The sequence below is a fragment of the Chrysemys picta genome, chromosome 2, assembly GCF_011386835.1.
Source record: "Chrysemys picta bellii isolate R12L10 chromosome 2, ASM1138683v2, whole genome shotgun sequence".
Lineage (NCBI taxonomy): Eukaryota > Metazoa > Chordata > Testudines > Emydidae > Chrysemys > Chrysemys picta.
Window position 1 is genome coordinate 82,256,677 of NC_088792.1, and position 22,800 is coordinate 82,279,476.

The 22,800-nt window shown below is 40.4% G+C and overlaps 1 protein-coding gene across 3 annotated transcripts in view; it reads right to left on the minus strand.

The window, feature by feature from the left end:
• Positions 1 to 9,635: 9,635 nt before the first annotated feature.
• MRPL3 (mitochondrial ribosomal protein L3) overlaps positions 9,636 to 22,800 on the minus strand; it is a 66,958-nt gene continuing 53,793 nt past the window's right edge. For 2 of the 3 annotated variants that reach the window (XM_005278649.5, XM_042841320.2), the window contains exon 10: positions 9,636 to 11,335. In XM_005278649.5, the coding sequence (XP_005278706.1) occupies positions 11,186 to 11,335 (150 nt within the window). In that variant the 3' untranslated portion in view covers positions 9,636 to 11,185. Of the gene's footprint in view, positions 11,336 to 14,977; positions 15,212 to 22,800 lie in introns of those variants that run through there. The other variant, XM_065583637.1, reaches the window with a different exon arrangement.

A 22,800-nucleotide genomic window follows, 5' to 3' on the forward strand; every position in this document is an offset into this window, starting at 1 on the left:
CTGTAGAGAAGTGAAGTGTGCATTGTAAATGGCTTGTCTCATTTTTGTAAAGTCCAGCCACGTGGAAGTTTGTGTGGAAGGTTGGTATTGTATGAGAGTCTCCAGTTCTGAGAGCTCATTCTTGATCTTCTCCTGTCTACTGTACAGGATGCTGATCAGGTGGTTCCTCAGTTTCTTTGAGAGCGTGTGGCACAGTCTCTCATCATAGTCAGTGTAATATATTGATTGCAATGGATTTTTTACCTTCAGTCCATTTGGTATGATGTCCATCTGTTTGCATTTGGAGAGGAAGATGATGTCTGTCTGTATCTGTGCAAGTTTTTTGTTGAGGATGATGGATTTCCACTCCATATGGCTAAATTTAGTGCCTTGCATGGTGTCAAGTATCAGGGGGTAGCCGTGTAAGTCTGTATCTACAAAAACAACAAGGAGTCTGGTGGCACGTTAAAGACTAACAGATTAAAGTTTGCTTGTAAACCAGGCCTTTGATTCTAGAACACAATTCTACAGCAGGTTCTGCAGCCAGGGAATACACAGTGCCCTGCATAGAGAATGCAGCAAGATTATGTGGGAAACCTTTCCAACTAAATTATTATTTGTCTCTGGGAGCACCCACGAAATCCTAGGCATTCTCCAGTAATAAAATAAGACATTGTCCTTATTCTGAAAAGTGTAATTTTGCTACTCCTGCTGGTTTTGGTTCTCAGTATTAAAAAGTTTAAATACTTTCTCCATGGGTCTGTCACATGTAGCACCAGGCCTCTTTATATCTTTGCTAATAAGATACATTTTTCCAGTGCAGAACCATGGAAACTAAGAAGAAAGTGGAGGGAAACTTTTTGTCTTTGTAATAATTGTCATATAGCACATCTACCTCTATATAGAAAAACATCCTCCCCACCATTATCACACAGCCCAATGTAAAACTAGACTAGGTAGATTATTAAAAGGTGTATTGTCAGGAATATAGAACTATGGTCGGTATATACATATCGAAAAACTAGTTGGAACTTTATTTTGCATAGAATCACACTGTTTCCTCTTTGTATGCTCCCCCCAAATGAATCATGTAAGACCATCTGTCACAGTTTCAGGGTAGCTGTACCCGTATTCACCCCTCCATGTTCCACTCCAGGAGTGCCCAATTAGGTCTCAGATCTCTAGCTGTCACTTGTCTCTGGGCAGGGATCCTTGTCCCACTCCCTTCTGACTGGGGGTTTTAAGGCTGAACAGCGCCCTGCCATACACTGCAATAGCCAGAGTTTGCCTGGCTGCCTAAAGGCCAGCACCTGTGCATTGCTTTCTCTCTGAGGGCTACGAGCAGTTTATTTCAAGCAGTTACATGTTACCACACAGTTATCTCTAAAGCAAGTACCTTTATTCTTAAAGTAAAAGCATTACAGAGAAAACATATTAAAATATACAATAAAAGTTCCTATACTTATGCTAACCATACCAGGTGGCACCCGTCAGTCTTCTACAGCCCTAGCAGGACAGTCATTCCAGCCATTGTGCAAGGATTGGTGCCCCGCCTTAGACAGAAGGTCCTGTCCATTTGCTGGATCAGAAAAAAGCCCTGAGTCAGTTTAAACTCATCCTTTTATACCGAAGTACTTTCTGTGTCTCCTAGTCAACGGAAAACCCATCCTGAACCAGCATATGCAAATCTCTCCAGGAGTTGGTACCTCGCTAGAGTTGTTTAGTCTTAGTGACTCTTCTTAATCAACCCCCAGTTTTTTTTCGTTCCTGTAGTAGCAGTGCTAACCCTTGCCCATGGAGTAAAACACAATCATACATAAAGCAGTCATAAATGGAATACAATGGGCCCCAAAGATACTGCAAGGGGTTGCAATATCTGTCACACCATCATCAGAGGCAAATTCATATCAATCACAGCTAATCAGAGAACAGTTAATTCTGAGCAGCTCGAGATGGGAGACAAGATGAGAACATTTGAAAGCTGCACAAACATAGCGGGTCTTGGGACACGCTCACTCAAATATTTTTAAGCGAGGAGCAAATTCAACTGCCTGCTAATTTAAAAGCTGCACCAGGCATTCAGAGCTTACAATCCCAGACTACCATAGGGTGTGTCTAACATGGGGGGCAGATGGGGGGGGAAGGAGGAGGTAAGCCAAAGCTTTTGTATGTACATCAGGTAAATCACAGTACATGAGTCACACCAACAACATGCACACAGAATGCCTGTTCCATTTTCAATTCACATCCTGTTACCACACGGCAGTAGTTTGCTGCAAAATGAGCGTGTAGCATTTTCTGGGGGTAGCCCCTGGTCCTTTGCTTCAACTCTGAGCAGCATGCATCCTGGGATTGGTTTTGCAGAGAATTGTGGCAAACCCGCTGAGTTTAAATTAAATTAAAAATTCCCATGATTCCCCTGTCTCTGTCCCATGTTTTCTTTTCTGGGCTGGCGTGTGCCATTTTTGGCTTGCGGTTGACCAGCATGGACCAGGATGAGTAGGAGGCTGAAATGCAGAGACCTGTTCAAAGGCTTGAGCAGCCAGCAAGGCATCCCAGAGAGAACACAAACAGGGGCAGGAAAGCTGTCAGTGATGTCTGTTATTTGTATGTTGAGTCCCATGGCTGAACATGTTAGCCAGTGGCTGTTGTGTGGGGGTGGCTGAAGTTTAGCATTCCCTATGTGCTTTTGCAAAACTCATGCATTCTTTTTTTTTGTTTCAAGGATTTTCTATATTCGCTGCAATGTGAACAGTTTCTTTTATGAAAGAAAAAAATAATAATTAAAGTTTGAATGAAACCAATGGAAAAATAATCTCTCTGAATTTGGAAATATATTAAATTAACCAATCTACAGTATAAACCTTTAACGAATGCAACAGTGCACACAGAATTGAAAGTACAACAGTAAAAATATTTCAAATACAACAATTTTGGGAAGGGGCTAAAGTTACAGGTGAATATAAACCTTGCCTCTAGCTCTTCTTGTCCTCACAGGTTTTGGGGCTGAGTGCCGCAGATCAAAAATCTCAGAGGCATTGCAGGGCTCAAAACAGCTGGACTCCCAGAGGCAAGTATTCTTACTGCAGAGCTTGGATCTGGGAGGAGAATGGGAGCTGCTGGGAGTACTGCTACAGGGATACGGTGGTTAGGAGTTTCTGCTGGTCCCAGTACCCAGCACTGTCCAGGGGATGAAGGACATGCCTGGATCCCAAATTATGGGACTGCAGGGCCTAATGGCCTAGCCAGGGTTTCTTTTGCAGGAGGGCATTTCACTCAGGATAATGTCCATGAGTTGCCTCTACATCTCTCAGGTCTTTTTCCATGCTTTCTTTTGTCATCGTGATGCTGTCCTTAGCCACAGCCAGTTTTCCTGGCTACTGAGACACTGTCCTTGGCCATTGCTATGATCACCTGGGACAGCTACATTTCTTTCTCTCTCTGGGTCATCAGGTACAGCCGCCACCTGTCAGCCAGCCTGGCTTTCCTCCGTGTCTCAGCCATGAGTTCTGTAAACATGTCCTCCCGAGTCTTCCTTTCCGCCCCGCCCCTCTCACCCTCAGGTTGATCAGCAGTAAATAGAGGCCCTATCCTTGTCCTTGATGATATGGCTGTTGCGGGTGCTGGGGCTGTGGGAATAGGGGGGAAAAAACCCAGCCACTTATTGTTCATATTCCAGATTAAAAAAACAAAAACAAAACAAAAACCCTATGAGTTAAGTATATATGTGTATGTACTTTACCTCCCTGAGACTCTTCCCATTCTTTGGGGGAAGCTCAGAGATGGTAAGAGTTCTGCATATATGGAGGGTGCTGGGTGCATTTGGATTTCAGTGTATTGTATCTGCTTTCATGTTGCTAAGGGTGGGTGGGGTGTCACACCTATGTTCCAGGTTTGCTTTAGCAGTTTGATCTGCAAAGCACTGTGATATAGCCATTGGAGGCATGCAGAAATTGGTGAGCAGCTACTCTGTGCACATGAACAAAAGATCAAACTAATACAATTCAAAACAAACCACCTCCACTTTGCAAGGACCCCAGAGTTCCTGATAAATGAGGAGTTAATGCACAGCTATGTGATATGCCGCGTGTACACGAAGTGTTTTCAAATGGGATTAACTCAATTTGATCCAGTTTAACATTCCAGTGTACACAAGCCCATAGTGTTTATGGAAAGGAGGAAGGAACGCTGTGCCCAAGTAACACCAGCAGCAACTGTCTTTTTGCTGATCCATTGCAGTGGAAACGTTGAGGTCTTTCAAGCTTATTTTGGATGGTGTTACTGTGCTAGTCAGACCTTTCTATTACAGTTGTAAAGCAAATCCTTAATACCTACTCCCACCGGAGAAGAATCCATTATTTAAATATAAATTGACAAGCCACTTATGTGTCAATTGAGTATACAGCAAGGTGGATAAAACATTCTGCCCCCATGATTTTATCACAGTTGCACAGGGAGTGACGCAGCACGAGGCAAATACTCTCTTCATTCGGCAACAGCTAAGCAAGTCAGAGATATCTCTTTTGAAAATAGGTGCAGAGAAGCTGCAGAGGGTTGGAGGGCGATGTTGATGCATAGAGAGACCTTGGTCTATGGGAGGGAGAGTGGTCAAGCACTTACAACAAGGGGAATGGCACCTAGGACTCCTGCGTTGTTTCAAACACTGTAAAGAAGGATTGTAGGCAGCATTCCTGAGTTATCATCCCAGTTAGTGTACGATGGGGAGCAGGAAAGAAAGTGCCTTTAGAGCAGGGGTTCTCAAACTGGGGGTCGGGACCCCTCAGGGGGTCACGAGGTTATTACATGGGGGGTCACGAGCTGTCAGCCTCCACCCCAAACCCCACTTTGCCTCCATTTAAATATATTAAGAAGTGTTTTTAATTTAGGGGGGGGGGAGGAGGTTGCACTCAGAGGCTTGCTATGTGAAAGGGGTCACCAGTACAAAACTTTGAGAACCTCTGCTTTAGAGCATAGACACAATTAGGATTCCTAGGTTCTATCCTTCCTCAACACACAGACTAACTCTCTGCTGCTTTTTCCTCAACCCTGTAAGATGCGGTGCACCCTTAGGCTGCTGTATTTTGATCTTCCCTATTGTATGTATCATAAGCATGAGCCAGGGAAGTGTTTGACTCCCCGGCACACACTCAGAAAGAAAGCAAAACCAGCTTGTCACAAAACAGAGCAATTTAAACATATTTCTGCACTTCTGGAGAAAAACAGAGCAGGCACTTTTGTTTGTTCAACTCAAATTGGTGAACTGGTAATTTTTTGGTGATAGCAATATTTTTAGATCTAGAATTGGATTTTATAGGAAACGTCTTCTACACCGCTTGTCACCTATTCATTTATGAGCTGTTAATACAGATGCTTAAAAAAAATTAATTCACGGAGACAGTAGTCACAGATAAAGACACGGTCATTCCTTTTACAATCCTTTATTTTTTGTTAAATTATATTAAAACTCACATCCAGCAGATATGTTCTCCCAGGTAAGATGGGGGAAGAACCCCTTACCCCTCTTCATCCATAATAGGATATCTCTGGCATAAAACACATTGGTTAATTCATTTTAATTAGCCAGCTACCTATACTATATTTCACTTGCCATCATGGGAGTCAGGTTACTTAGCTAGAGTATGGTACATTTTGCTTGGGTTAGTCTTGAAAATACCCCTTTCACCTTGACTTTTCCATTTATAAACGTAGGTGCTTTTGAAAATCCCACCCTACGAGTTAGATGCCTAACTTGCTTAGACCCTTTTGATAATTCCACCCTAAATATTTATCTTGGTCTTTACTGGCACTTTTGACATCATTGGTCATTAATCACATTTATTATTTAAAAACAAACACATCATCGTGACAAACTTTTGTGGTTTAAACTGGTCAACAAAACCTCTTCAAACTGACCCTTTCACCCTCAAGGGGTCTGCATGCTAAATGCTTTAAATACTCTTAATTCTCCATATAGTTTCTCAGACTTAATCCTTTTCTTTATACAAACCCAGTTTCTAATAAGGAAGATTTGAGATGATATGGAATTAATAGGTAGGTATTTATCAATTATGACAACATTAAGCCATCGTTCCATATGTCATTGCACACAAGATCAGGAAAAAGAGGAAGTTCCTCCCAAATGCAACAGGAGTTTAATGGATTCTCAAACTAAAATCTCATTTCCTATGGTGTATGGAAGAGTGGCCTATCATCCACTTATATCATAATGAATTCTACAGAGGATGTAGATTTTGAACTTCTATTTGCCCTCAAAATGCAAAAACTAGGGGACGTTCAATGAAAATGAAAAAAGTGGCAAATAAAAAGAGATTTTTTCAAACAATGAACAATTAATCTGTGGACTCAATTGCACAAGACATCACTGAGGCCAGGGGCCTATTCAGGATTCAAACACAGGACAAGAAAAATTAACAACAAGAATATCCAGTGTTAGAAAAGTAAATATTAAAAAAAATCCAAACAAACCTAAGAGCTTTGGAAGGGATATAAACCTTTATGCTTTGGGATATAAACCAATCTCTAACTATTTGGGGTTTGGAGAAAATTTTCTCTGCATGAAGCATATCTCATAACTATCTACTAAAAGGTTGGGGTTTTTGTTTTGTTTTGTTTTTTTAAACCTTGAAGCAGCTGGTGTTGGCCACTGTCAGAGACAGGATACTGCACTAGATGAAACATGAAAGGTCAGATCAGGTATGAAAATTATTATGTTCTGGTCAAATTATTAACTGCACAGATGTCACCATCACACTTTCTATTGATCTAGTTGGTTTTTTTTTTTTTAACCTTTTTTACTTGTACCTGCTTTGACTTGATTCTCAAGTCTTCAGTGCCTCTCACAGCATCCATCAGGAAACATTTCCATACTTGACTCAGCTTATGGGACAGGACCCCGTGCCCCACATCCTTTCAGGTGAGAACCCAAGGGAGGGGGGAGTTTCTCTGAATATTTTCCAGAACAGTCCAAGACAAGATTTATTAAGAACAGAAAGAAAGTCATTCAAACAAAAGTAGTGGTTTTGTATGACATAGCTCGTCTTACACTCTGAAAAGTTAAGCCAGCTAGATACACTGAAACGTTTCGGTGATAAATGGCACCACTTTCTATTTTATCACAGAGCTTTCTCCTCTCAGCCTGTCATTTTCTCAGACAACAGCTCACAAGCACTTTCTTGTTGCTTTGTCCTAGCGTCCTCATGGCCCTTCTTCAATTCTGTGGTCACTTGCACCTTTCACATTCCTTTGATATCCCACAGCTGCTACAATACTGAGACACTGTTCACAGAACTGTTTCCCCAGATGTCCTATATGTGGACCTCAGCACCACCTCACATGCAAAGTCCATTGTATGTTTTAAAGTTTTCTTGTGCTTAATTGGCCTAGTTAAACCATTTTTGGGGAGTGGATTTCCCCATTTTCTTACTTTTCAAATGATTCACAGTAGGGGTACCCACACCATAGGTCGTCTTTCAGTCCACAATTGCCTCTGTCCTCCTTGTTCCTCACCCTCATTGCCTTAACTAAACTTGCTAACTTTGAAACCAACTCACTCTCTTGAAGAGATAAGATATATTTCCCCCACTATAAAAACTTGTACTTCTAGAACTTTTAATTCAGGGAAGTCCCTAGGGCCTGCATTATACAGGAAATCAAACTGGTTGATCATACTGGTCCCTTCTGACCTTGTAATCTATGAATCTAATCTTTATGAAATGTAGAGAGAGACATCAGATCCCCCCATTCCACTTGCATATAATTTTACACTTGAAAGATGAGATGACAAATTCCCCTTCTTTATTATGAAAGTTTATTAATCTTAAGCTACATTTGATTTGATTGTATCAAAGGTGATACAACCGTGTTAGTCTGGATCTGTAAAGGCAGCAAAGAGTCCTGTGGCACCTTATAGATGTATAGGAGCAACTGATTTGATTGGTTTCTTTATTTTCACTCTATATGTGTAGCTGTACAGTATTAACCACTGCAAATATAGTTGCAAAAAAAGACATGAATGGCTCTTCTCTTACAGCTACTCCTTTAATTTATTGTGACAAAGTTCCTCCTCTATCTTGGTGGGTCCTGCGCTTATTGGTGGATTTTCTTGCCTTAGAGATTCACCATGTGGGTTGGGGAACAGCCCAGAAACCTTCCCCTCTGGAAGAATCCACAGTCCAGGTCAATTGGGAGGTTTGGGGGGAACCTGGGCCCGCCCTTCTACTCCAGGTTCCAGCCCAGGGCCCTGTGGACTGCAGCTGTCTACAGTGCCTCCTGTAACAGCTGCATGACAGCTACAACTCCCTGGGCTACTTCCCCATGGCCTCCTCCAAACACCTTCCTTATTCTCACCACAGGACCTTCCTCCTGGTGTCTGCTAACGCTTGTGCTCCTCAGTCATCCAGTAGCACACCCTCTCACTCTCAGCTCCTTGCGCCTTTTGCTCCCAGCTCCTCACACTCGCACCACAAAAACTGAAGTGATCTCCTTTTTAAAACCCAGGTGCCCTGATTAGCCTGCCTTAATTGATTCTAGCAGCTTCTTCTTAATTGGCTCCAGGTGTCCTAATTAGCCTGCCTGCCTTAACTGGTTCTAGCAGGTTCCTGATTACTCTATTGCAGGCCCTGCTCTGGTCACTCAGGGAACAGAAAACTACTCATCCAGTGACCAGTATATTTGCCCTCTACCAGACTCCTGTACCCCACTGGTCTGGGTCTGTCACATTATATTATATTCAGAGAGCAATAAAAATAAAATTGAAATGTTATAAAAACTTGAGGTTCATCACGTCGAACACTGAAGGGTTCATCCTCAGGAAACAATATCATTGTTGCCAGCAGGAGGCTAAATTGCAAGTATTAGTACGACCATTCAGTGCATCAGATTACGACATTCCACTTTCTCATGGACACTTAAAAAAAACAATTGGAATACATGACTTATAATGGAAAGGGCTAGTGCTAACTTCTTAGCAATGTACTTCTAAGGTTTATGACAGGGGTGGGCAACCTTTGGCACACGGCTTGCCAGGGTAAGCATCCTGGCGAGCCGGGCCGGTTTGTTTACCTGCTGTGTCCGCAGGTTTGGCCGATCGCGGCTCCCACTGGCCGCGGTTCGCCATCCCAAGCCAATGGGGGCTGTGAGAAGCGGTGCGGGCCGAGGGATGTGCTGGCCGCTGCTTCCTGCCGCCCCCATTGGCCTGGGATGGCGAACCGCGGCCAGTGGGAGCGGTGATTGGCCGAACCTGCGAACGTGGCAGATAAACAAAACCGGCCCGGCACGCCACGATGCTTACCCTGGCGAGCTGCGTGCCAAAGGTTGCCGACCCCTGGTTTATGATATATGAGCGTTGTTGACTGACCTGATTTTATTTTTGAAGGGGTGAAGGGAGAGCATTATGCAGTATCCCTATTTACTTATAATTAGAGACACTTGCTGAGATTAAACCAAGCTATGTGGCAACAACATAGATATTACCAGTTCACAGTTCTGTATTGTGTGCACTAAATATATCAACATTATCCCTCCCAAATTACTATGTTCCCTGTGAATATCTAATGTGTATAAAAGATGTTCTAATCTCTTGGATACAGTATAACAAATTCAAAATACCTTCAGTAAACTACAGGGATAAACTGAGATAACTCCATGAATATTGCTTTTAAATGGGATGGGACTTCACCTCTGGGATGGGCATACATATTTGTTTTCAAGGTTTCGGTAAATCATTTAGTAAAACATAAAATACATTTTAAAGTACATCAACTTTTGTAGTGAAGCTGCACAAAATTAATGGATGGATTTCCTGGCAACCATTACAGGAACTGCAGACATAAAATGGGACTTTGCCTAGGGATGCCCACCTCCCCAACATTACATGTGAATGCAAATCTTGTACTGTACAAAGCACTTGGTAGGCAATTAGGTGCCAATTCAGCAAACAGATATTTAATTTTACGCTTGTGATTAGCCTTATGGACTTCAAAGGAAATGTTCATGCAAGTAAAGTAATGGTTTAAAGGATCAGGCCTTTAAACAGTAAATAACTTATGGAAGGTAGAGAAAGCCAAAAGGAGAGTACTTGCACTTTGACCATTATAAAAGAATGCCTGGATAGAAGATAGGAGTGATAGGGAGAAATTAATTGTACAATAGACCCTTCACACTTGGTTTATTTTTGTTAAATGATGAAGACTACTGGGGCAGGCCCAAAGCTCTTCCATAACAATATAAAATCTCAGATATGAAGACAACTGAAGGGGACGTATTTCTCTAGATACCTTATGCGAGGGACATTTTCATGAAGTTATCAGAACAAGGAGCCAATGAAGGGGACAAACAGGCAGCTACTATAGTCCCTGTGTCCACATTACTGAAAATGTCTAGCCTTTCTGGTCAGCGAGCACTGCCACAACTCTTACCAGACAGACATTGCTAGTCTCATTCTTTCCTCTAGGAAATGTAAATTGTGTAATTGTTGCTCTAAACTCAGAGCACTAAAATAAAGAGGAAAGGAGCTTTGATGAGGAAAGGGAAATGAAAGGTGGAAAAGATTATAGCCCCAGAGGCACAATGGGGCAATTGGCTATGGTGTTAGGCCTGGAAAAGAGAAAGCTAGAATTCTTCCCCCCCCCCCCTCCTGTCCCGTTCTACTCAACATTTTCAAGTTCATTCTTTGTAAAGTCCTAGACACTCCATTTATGTCCCCAGATGGCTAAATGGGATATTTAATAAACCTTTTATTTTCTGTTTAGTCCAAGTTAATCAGTACATATCCCTCAGGGGAAAAAAACAACTATAAATTTTGTTCTGTTAATAGTCTCAACTTCATCAATCATGTAACCGATGAACGCAATTCCAAGACAATGGATTTAAAGAAATATAAATCTTGGCAGTCTGTGAAAGGGAAAAAGTTACAAGAAGCGATTTTGTAATGTAAAAAGATAAGTCAGCAATATACCCATTACTTTGAAACCCTTCCCTGAGACACACCAACTTACCACCACCCACTGTTTTAATACGGTTTTGGAACAGATTGTGGTAAATCTTGCTACCTGAAAAAAAACCCCATAATGTTTGATGCGTTCAGGTCATTCAGCTAGAGTGCAGTTTCTGGGTTTGTAATTGTTCAGCATTGAAAAGTTCACAGAAACAATGTGAAAGTTGCACGTTCTTAAAGATGTCAATAACACTAAACATATGTGACAGAGGAATCAGTGAACTGGAAAACTTCCTGATCGTACAAGTCTTCTGGTAGCTCTTCTTCTCCATCAGCAAAAAATGTGGGGAATGGAGGATTTTTATTGCAGTCTCGGTAAGTAGGTACATTTGTATCTCTGACCTAGAATGAAAAAAGGTTTAATAAATCAAACAGATGATTCACAGATAGTAATATATTTAAACCCCAGGAAATCACTCTCTTTCTGTGCACGAGGAAAACAGCATTCAAGTTACATTTATTCTTCTAAAGAATTCCATGTCTGGACATTAGTTAAATTAATGACAATATCAGCTCATGAATCTAATATTTTGTGCTTGAGTCATTAGACTTTAAAAACGTATAATTCAACCTTTGTACCGTGCTATGGGATGAATCAAAGTCAACCACTAAGAAAGCAGAGTAAAAAGTTACACTTACCATACAATACTTTTAAGTTGACAGTCTGCATATTTTTAACTACTATTAATGTAAGTAAAATCTAAGATTAATCTAACAAAGATTAGAGAACTATGTCCGTTCAGTTCTGAACCTGGTAGCATTTTGTGTACAGGGAGTTTTGTGTTTTTCTTCAGTTAGAAAATTTCCCTATTGCACCTGTGAATTTTTTGACTTAGCAACAGCGAAAAACATTTTTTTTTTAAATGGGAAGATGGAATTGTAAAAGTACAAAAGGATGAGAGAGGGATGAAACTACTTAATTCATTTTTTTCAAACTGACTAGATTTTAAGTTGATTGTGTCCCTAGAAGTGAAGTACGACTGCACTTACAATTTCAGAAACTCAAGTGCTAGACATGGAGTTTAACATTTTTCTACTTATCTAAACATATTTCTTTATACAAATAATAGAAAGTCACAAGAATTTTTGGAATTGGGTTTAATATGGATCACCAGTTTGCATTCCTCATTAACTTTTGTACAACCAAAATACTAGTCTGAAACAGAATTTACCAAAAGCTGATAAAATTGTAATATCATTTAGATTTTTATATTGGATACACAAAATGCTTGCTATTAAAAGGTATTAAAACTTAATTAAAAGCTATCATCATCAATTCTTCCTGACTTAGAAAAAACGTAATGTCTATTGTATTTAAAATACAGTAGCTTAGTAACAAAGAAAGTACAAACAGATCTGCTATTTCATATAAGAATTTATGGTAAATACCTATATAATTAAAAGAACACAAGAAGCTATGTCTTTTTGACTGTTGCTCTTCAATATCTAATAAGTATTTTGTTACTTTATATCTCCCATGCCACTCACTCTCTCTCTCTCTCTCACACACAATTTTGGCAACTCATATGAATTGCATGCTCATATGCAAATGCCCAGCTAAACACAACTGCCTATTTGCATGTGCAAATCTGATCATTATACATGAATTCACAATACTTCACTGAGCAAACTAGGAAGACACTTGCACACAGAGGGGTCCAGGGAGCGCTACCTCCACCCCCTGGCTCACTTAGAAGGCCACCCACTTGTTTGGGTTGTGGGGGGATGCAACCAAAAAATATAACAAAGTGGGGACTCAGCTCAAAAAGTTTGAAAACCACTCAGGGTACAGGCAGGGGTAGCTAGGAAATGCATGGGGAGGGGTGCTAAGTCAGGGTGCAGGCAGGGGGATAGCTCAGGATGCAGATAGGGGCTAGCTAGGGGCTGTGCGTGGGCAGAGGGGTAGCTCAGGGTGCAGGCAGGGGGGTAGCTAGGGGCTGTATGTGGGCAGGGGGGTAGCTCAGGGTGCAGCCAGGAGTTGTGTGCAGGCTGTGTGCGGGCAGGGGGGTAGCTTAGGGTGCACAGAGAAGGACAGCAAGGGGCTGTGTGCCAGAAGGGCTCCCTCAGTGGTGGCTGCTCCCCAAGGGCTCTGCTGGCCCCAGAGCCTGGTTCCCCCATCTGAGTGGCTCTTATTGGCTGCGTGAGCAGTCAAAGGGGGCTGGGAGCGGACTGCAACCTCGGGCACCAGCAGCAGACGGGGGAATGCCGCGGTTGCCCGCTCCATGGCACCACCAGCCAGAGGATTAGCTGTTCTGCACTGCCTGGCTCTGGCTTCCCACATACAACCTGGCCAGAGGGCTGGGCCTGAGGAGGCCTGGGGGAGAGGAGAAGGTGGGGGAAGGGGTGTAGAGCTGTCCCTGGACTGCCCCACTCTGGGTAATGCACTGCAGTTTGGTGGGGCAACATCCTTGTGCCCCACCCCCAACTCAGCCCATGGGCTCAGGGATTCTGCCCGTGGGGAGCACCGGCCCCAGAGGTGTGTGTGTGTTGCGTGTGTGTGGGAGGGTGGGCGCTGGGGCTCCTGGCTTCCGGGGGGGGGGGGGGTAGGGGGGGAAGGCAGCTTCAGCCCTGTGCCACTCCTGGTGTTGGGAGGTGGGGCCACCAGCTTCAGCCCCGTAGGAGACACGGAGGCTCCCGGCATCAGCAAGGCTCTGTGGCCTCCCTGAAGTGCTCGCGGACTCACTCCTGGTTGAGAACTGCTGCTTTAGACCATCAAGCGTTTGTCTAATTGACTCTTAAAAATCTCCAGTGATGGAGATGGCACAACCTTCCCTAGCCAAGTTGTTCCAGTGCATACCCACCCTGACAGTTCGGAAGTTCTTCATAGTGTCGAACCTAAGCTGGTCTTGCTGTAATTTAAGCCCATTGCTTCTTGTCTTATCAGCGGTTAAGGAGAATCATTTTTTCCCCTCCTTTTAATAATCTTTTATATATTTGAAAACTTATGTCCCCTCTCTGTCATCTCATCTCCTGACTAAACAAACAATTTTTTTTCAGTCTTCTCTCAGTGGTCATGTTTTCTAGACCTTTAATCATTTTTGTTGCTCTTCTCTGGATTTTCTCCAGTTTGTCTGCATCTTTCCTGAAATGTGGCGCCTAGAACTAGACACAATACTCCAGCTGAGGCCTGATCAGCACGGAGGAGGTTTTTTTTGAATATGTGCAGTTAAAAAAAAACAAAACAAAAACCTCTTTAGGTTTCAGAGCAACAAGAATTCATTTATGAAATGGATCTAATATAGCCCCTAACTCATGTGTCACTTATATTCAGAACTCTTAAAAAAAATTACACACTTTTGTAAATTGTGTTTTTCATTCCTTCATGTTTGTTTTCATTACTTTTATGCTCCACCCATCTTTCTCAGATGAGACATAAATCAGATTATTTATGACATCTTGCAACAATATCTACAATCTGATGTGAATCTGTTGCGAAACCTGGGCCATGATACTGCTAAGGCTTACATATGAGTTTAACTTTATGCACTGAAAGCAGTCCCATTGTCTTCTGTGGAGCCAGTTGAAGTGTGTGAAGTAAAGCACATACGTAAGTCTTTGCAGAAGCCGGACCTGGGTTTGTAGAACGTAATAACTTTAAGAAACAGTACATTTTCAAGAAATCTATTGCTACAGTGAAAGTACTTTTTATACTGACCTTTCTACATGTGCAATTTTTTTAAATCTAGCCTTGCAAATCCAATCTTTGAGGAAAATAAGTAGGTAGAGTTATCAGTAGAAAAATATTTTCCTCATGCCCATACGTTGTATGAGGTAGATGATAAAGCTCTGGTATCTCTGCAGAAAAAGGAACTACCCACTGAAGGGCAATGAAATCTCATTTAAAACTAACCTCGCCATTTCTATATTACGATATATTGAGTTCTTTCTGAAAGCTGTAATAATCCCCTTCATCTACTGAATGTAACTGTATTCAGAAGAAATATATTACAACAGAGGTAAATATGCCCAGCAGAAACAGGAAACTTGTTTTTCTATTAGCCACTTTTATAACAGATCATGCAGTAAGTTCAGTAATTGAGACTGGTCTCACTTGACTGGAGAAAACATACAATGGAACCAGTTGTTTATGGCAGAAATTGAACAGAACAAACAAAATCCAGGCCTGAACAATCCGATACCAGCAGACAATTCAGTTCTGATAGAAAGACATTACTTTACTCAGAATACTTGATAGTACTTCAGCCTCCCCACAGAGTCCTGCAGAGATATCAGGGTGGAAAAAAAACAGATTTGTAAAAGTATAGTAAATAAGAAAAATAATATTCAAGCAGCTCATATTTGCTGCCAATATTTTAAGAAAGTCACTCCACTAAACTTATGGAATTCACTAGCTAATCATCTGGAACCAGAGTTTCTGAAGTGCTAAAGCAGCTTTGAACAGCAGTAGCTTCTTCTGCAAGTGCAGAGAGAATATTTTCTTCATTTTAGTTTATTCAACTAGTTCAGTTCAATTACTAGTTCACTCAAAGTTGAGAAACCTATTGAGAGGTGAAAAAGCAGGAAAACCTATTTTCTACTTCTAATCTATGAGGAAAAACTAAGTGTGAAAGAATGAGATCTACTAGTTCTAAAATCTTGAAGGACAAGATGATCAGAAAATTAAATTCACCAACTACAGATATTTCCTTTGTTTAGTAAATTAGTTTTAAATGAAAAACATGTTTTGATAAAAAAATTATGTAACCAGCACATTTAAGGTAGTTTTAATTATTAAATCAACTTTAAAATGTTTTTGTGCATTTAATCGAATTCCAATTTCCAAATGCAGTTGGACACAAATCACAAGTAAAAAAGAAGTCAATCTAGTAAATAAGAAATGCATCTTTTGCCATTTTCTAAAATTAAAAATGTAAAAATTAAGAATCTGAATAAATGCATATTAAGCTATATATGTGCTTAAATTTGTATGAATATAGTATCTTATCCTCCTGATTAGCAAAAAGTAATGCCAAATGGTACCAACCAATTTACTTTAGGAAAATAACTAAGAAGTACAAATGCAAAGTTAAGATTACAATAGATAATTTAAATCAAGACTTCCTATTTGCTAATTTAATTTAAATTAGGATTTAAATTGATTATTTAAATCAATTCACCCTGACAGATATACATTTTGGGACCAAACCATAGCTAAAGGCTTGTCTACATGGCAAATGATTTGCTGGTATAGCTATACCAGCAGGGTCCCCTAGTATAGGTGCAGCATTAGCAGACAGGAGGAGTTTGATGGCATAGTAACACCATCTCCATGAACTACATTACCTATGTTGATAGAAGCACTGCTCTCAGCACAGTTGCATTTAGACTGGGTTTTTTTTCTGGCACAGCTAAGTCCGCTGGGGAAGGGAGGGGGGAAGTGGGTATGATTTCTCCCCACCCACCTTTCCACCCACTCCTAGCTTACATAAGTATGATGGCAAAACTTTATAGTGTAGACTAAGCCTTAGATTTAACATCCTGGCTTCCTATGACAGAAACTGCAGGTTGGAATTTCAGTTGGGAAGTCTCAATAGCTTCCAAAATGAAATGAGTTTCCAGGCTTAAAACACAATTTTGTTTGAGTTTTGAAGAGTTAGAGGAGGAATTGGTTTCACATGTCAAAGTGGCTCTCAAATCCTTGAGACTATTTTAGGTGGGCTTGGAATTATGTGCTGGTTACAATGATGTTTTTGCACACTCTATTGCTCCAGCATGCCATATTTCTCTTCTGCCATATACTTATTAACACTTTTCTCCAGTCATGCACAATCTTCATCATGTAGCCACAACGACAGCTGCAGTGTGAGCGGACAATGATTTGCATTTTATGTCTTATGTCAAACAGTTCCTTTATGTGGATTGAGGTTAAAATCGGAACATCATGACTACAAAAGTTCTAGCTCACAAGAACGAGGTAACCTGAACAGTAAAGTTTAGTGCCATCTTCATTGTAAAAAAGAAAATGAGTTACTGAATAACTGTGCAATCCTATTAGCACCTCTCTTGTCCTTCTCTTCCGCTGGCCTACCTTCTTGTCCATTTGTGATCTTTATTTGCCTCATCATTTAGGAGTATGCACTTTGGGGCAGAAACCAAGTTTTTACTTGATGGCCTTTTAGTTCATTCCATCGATAGCTTACTCAGTTGATTAGGTTTTTGTTTGTACATTTTTGGCAATTTCTCATTATGAAATGACATACTGTGCTTACCCAATATGGACTGTTTTGAATTACCTGTCAGCAAAAGGAAGTTAGAAGTTGATGAACCATTTGTTGCTGCACATGAATATTCAGTTTTATTTTCCATTAAAAAGTTTTAAAACAACACCCTTTTATCCTAGGATTTAGGAATAAAGTATCTGTTCTTAACTGGTGATATTTATAAACTTCTCGAATCGCTGTCCAATGTCAGTTCACTTGTGTATGTCCAATAGCCCTGTTTGGCCTTAGAATTAATGTGCAGAATATAATGTTAAGTGGCATTTTGCAGATAGTTTCTTTTGTGCATTCAGGTGGGTTCTTGTGTATTGCTGTATATTTCAAAGAGACCTTTGTCCTTTTCAGCAGAATGGAGCGATACAATTTTTCTTTAGAACACTCTCTTTGGAGGTTTCACAGGTTCCAGGAACAGGAGCCACATTTGATGTAACAACTGTTTTCTTTTGATTTGCTAGCGTAACCAAAGCTAGTACTCCTTTTGTGTTTTCTTTCAGCATTTTACATTCAGCTCTTTCAACAATTGTGGGTGGATTGCGCAAGTTTTGCTGTTGATGTCATGGCAAACACAGGTGCACTAATGCCAAACTGAAAAAAGGTCTGGTTTCCTTTTGTCTTTAGAAGATTGTTTGGCGGCTGCTGTTGCAGGTATATGTAACCAAGGAAGGAATTTAAAATTTTCACTTTACAGATGTGCTCAGTTGTTAAAAGGCAATGTAATGATTCTCTCTTTTTAAGACAGCTATTGAACTGTTTGTTATGTTTATAAGGACAGCACACTGAAGACTTTAAATACTGTGTTACTGCAGTAAGTCATGGACCAAAACAAAACTGAAGAATTCGTTGCATACTACAGCAGTTACACGATACTGTGATTCAGGTATAAGTGCTAGTGAAGTGCTCATGACCCAGATACTAAGGGACAAGAAGAACAGCCTGAGGATATCCTGACCTAGTAAAATGGCAAGAAAGAAGAGCCAGATTTTTTGTTCTTCAGTGTTCTCTGAAGCAGCAATGCAAGAGCTCAGCAATAGTATGTTTCAGAGCAGAGACTGATGTATCTAGGGAGATATAAATATCCAGGGAGAAAGACAGTGGTTGAGATGACCACAGCACGAATCTCCCTCCCTGCAGCATCCTGAGGCCATGTGCTTCTCTGCAGAAGGCACCCTGCTGATTGGGCAGCCTATAGATTACACATCACTTCCACAGGGGGTTCAGCACACTCCCTCAGGACTCTATGAACTCAGTGGCATGCAAAGCTCGCTTGGTTGCAGGATCAAGCCCTTAATTATTTTATTCTTTCTACGTATTAATAGCAACAGAGGCCTCAATCTGATTATAGGGAGAAATCCTGGGGCGGGTGAGGGGTGAAAGATAGTATATAATCATGTAACTGAAGACTGTAGACTGTATCATAATAAATACACACAAAGGGGCTGAACTGAGGTTGCACAGGCAACCTTAATTCTGGCACTTCCTAACTTTTGAGTGCTTGAGTTTGCAACCTGAATGTTCTTTTAATGTAGGGTGGGAGGGGGAAAGGAGGGGTGTTTGTGTGTGTAATACACATATAAATTGGGACTTGAGGCCACTAACAACTAATTCTTCTAGAGGGAAAGGTGGCCAGCCCAATCAGATATGGACAGATTAAACTAAGGCTTGTCTGATTCTTGTTTTACAGTTTACATGCTTGGGCCTGATCCCATACAATGCGCTGCCTGCATGGAGAAGCTTGGAGGATTTTGGCCTAACGGTTTCCTTGATGCTCCCCTAATGAACCTTTAAGAGCCATTATCTTTATGGATTATAAAACCAGAAAAAGACATTATGATGACCTAGTCTGACCTCCTGTACAATACACAATAGGCCATAGAATTTCACTCAGTAATACATGCATCAAGCCCATATCTTGGGGGTCAGCTACAGCATATTTTCTTAAAGACACCCACATTGATTTAAAGATGCCAAGTTGTGGAGACTGCAAAGGATCACACACTGTACCACTAGAGCTACATTCAACATCTTGAGCAGACTGGTATCTAGTTCATATTTCGTTAGAGGTGGTACTGTAATACTTTTACATATATTAAGGCACTCTTTGTAGATAAGGTACTGTTCTCCAAGAACTGAATTTTATTGGCCATCCTAGGGACAGAAAAAGGTCTGAAGCTTTGATCCACTGTTTTCTACCTGAGATTTAAGTACTGATCCCCAGAAGGTAACATTATCAAACACTGATATCCTGTTAGCTTTGAATATCCAGTAATACTTAGGTAGTATAACTTAATTTAGTAGTGGTATTACATATAGTATATGTATTTTGTTTTGCTTAACTACAGTATTATATTCCTTTTTTTACATCTGTTTGTAATTTTTTACAGAAGGGTGAATAAAATAGTTTAAACAGACATGAAAGGTTTTTTACATGCAGAAAGTTAAAAATGGTTTGGTCATGATTTTGTCATTAAGTCTATAAAACAGAAAGGTAATGGACTTTGCAGATACTTAATAAACTGTGCATATACATTATTCATGTACTGTCAAGCATAATTGGTAGTATAAACAGAAATACAATTCAATTTCAGAAATCCATCAGCATAAAATACTTAATCAGTTCCTAAATGGGCATCAAACTTGATGCTTAAGTCATACTCACATTCGCAGTTTAATAGGGCTGCAGGCTATGTCAGTGTTAGCAACTACAGCAGCAAAGTGCAATTGTTTGTGAAGCAGAAAACTTGTTTAAGTGTACAAAGTAAGTCTGTAATATTTTTGCTTCTGTCCTAACTTTTCTGATGTGAAAAAGCTAGAAAGTTGTGGCTACAGAACACATACTAACTACCATACCTCTTCTAGCCCTACAGCATCCTTAAAAGACTAGACATAACATTTAAGTTGAAGAATTGTATCTTCATACTTTTCCTCAAAGGAAAATTACAGATGTGCCATAGTTTGCCTTCAACTGAAATAGAAGTCTCATGTTCCAGGCCAGGGCAGATACAAAGGACTACAAAGACTATGGCAAAACACAGGCTGACTTCAACAGGAGCAAGATTTGGACCACCACAAACTGAATGGAGCTTGCACAAAGTTTTTCATGCCCAAGAACTTGGGAAGAATAATTAATTTAATAGCCTGATTTGCATTCATTGACAAAAATCAGAGGCCTTTTATAACAACTCCATAGTTAAGGATCAGTTCCATTTCACATTTAAAGCAGAAATTTAACTTCTTGGTTGTATTAAAAATTCAGCACACATCTTGCCTAAAACTTGCAGTACTTACCCTTTGAACACAGAATGAATTTTCTGAGGATTTACAAATAAATCTGTTAATTAGCTTGAATTAAATCATTAAAAACTGGGCACTTTTAGAAATTTAGCATCAGTCCATACAGGCGAGTCTCATCTTAAGCGGGGGTTCCGTTCAGTGGTTAGCGTGTAAAGCGAAAACTGCGTATAGTCAAAATTACATTGAGTTAATGGCAGGCGGAATCGCCCACACTACAGATACAGTATTAAAATTGTTATTTTTCTCTTTTTTGTTTTGTTTTTGCCGACCGCATAAAGCTGAAATCGCGCATGTTAAATGTGCGTAAGATGCGACAGATCTGTACAATAATTCTACTGATTGTAATGACTCAGTGGTAACAAGGGAGACTGGACACATATCAAAAGTTCTTCTTTGTAGATTAACTGCTCCAACAGTTATTGTTCTTTAAAAGATTCTGTGGCTGCATGCTAGCTTAGGCAACATGGCTTGAAAGGCTCCCCAAGGCATGGCTACCTTAGCTCTACTGTGTACTGAAGCAAAACTACTGGGGATGCCCTTACCGTGCCATGAGACATTGAGAAGGAAGCAGAGAACATTGAATGCCTGAGTCCCACACCCGCTCACGTGTAAAAAATATTATAGGGAAAAATGCCCATTAAGGCACGTGAACAACCTTAACTCTGCATGGCATCAATACAGGTAGAGTTAAGGTTGTTCAGATGCATTTCTTATCTTAACATATTGGGATTTCTTTTACAGGTAACCTTAATTCTGAATTTCCTGGGTTTACAATGCTTGGGTTTGGAGATAATTACAACATCCCTATAATATTTTTTACACTTAAATTACTGATATGTTCTCTCAACTTTAACTCAATCAATGTAGTTTTTTGTTTGGGATATCTACTAAAGTTACTATTAACTTTATCTACCCTTTAACAATAGTATTACAGTTAGAGTTTACCATTTAATAACAGCAAAAAGGTAGACGGATTCCTCCTTCTTAAACTTATAATGTGTGAGTAGGTTTGTTTAGTGTTTGCAAGAATCCATGCTTTCACTATATGTGATATATATCAGTACAGTAAGTCCAAAGGCAACTGTGTGCCTCAACAAAAGATAAAAAAAAAAACACCCTAAATTGTAATACCTCCTCAGCTTTTACAAAACCCAATTAAAAAGGAAAGTCTTGTGCTTTCCCTTAAAGGATATAACAGATTAACTTGTGTATAGGGCAAAGGAGATAACTCCAGAATCGTGAGCTCCTAACAGAAGAGATTCTGTCTCTTTTCTTCTCAATTACATCTGTGGAACAGCCAGTAGTTCCAGTCCCTGTATCTCGGTTAGAGGAATAGAAGGACATAGGTATTACCTGAAGTAGGTTGCTTCAGTAATCACAAAATCCCAGTTTGTAAGTGTTCAAACTCATTTGTATCAGAAAAGTTTTTGCGTTCTTGCTCAAAGAAGTTTTTTTTTTTTAATCTTCTTAGATCTAAGCAAGGATCTCTTTTTAAGTGACAAAGCAAGCTTTTCTAGCTGACTCGAAAATTACTTTGTCAAAGTTATTTACCTGCATGGTTCAGTGTAAAGTATAAAAGGCAAGCCCCTTTCTAATTAAACCAGGGATTCGCCATCATTCAGTTCTGAGACTTTGCTCTTTCATTGCTGAAAACAAGGTCTGAAAATTCATGTGATTAGTTGGATTCTGGTCCCATTGTGGATACACGGATTCATATATATCACACACACACACACACACACTCTCTATAGCCGCAAGGTGCACTACAAGGTGGTTTAGTAGTTGCCAAGCAACAGATAGGGGCTCTAGTACACTATCCCTTTCCTCTTTTCTTAAGAAAAAATGTTGCTATTATGTTCCTGCCTACTCGGAGCTCAGATGAAGAGGGGTTCCCAGCCACCAAGTGCTTTAGTCTCATTCAATAAGATTATTACAGGCAGCTTGTACTGGAATCCAAAGCAACCTATGAAAAGTGGTGACCCAGGGCAGCTACCCCTGCCATAAATCCAAAATACTCTAAATGTGTAACTGTAGACAAAGAATCCTGGAAAGAAGGCAGGAGGTGGGCTCTAAATAAGGGGGGAAAAGTGTAGAGAGGTTCGTTGAAAAAGAGAGAGAGAAAAGGAGAAAATCCATGCAAGAGGTATTCCATCGAATGAGGTTAACAAATAGAGATTTCAAAAAAGGGGCTTATTCTATCCTGTCCTTAGGATGCTTATTCAGATGGGAGTAAAGGAGGTGTCTGAAGCAATGAGTTGGATTTATGACTACAATTAACCTCAGAATGAGCGTGGGGAC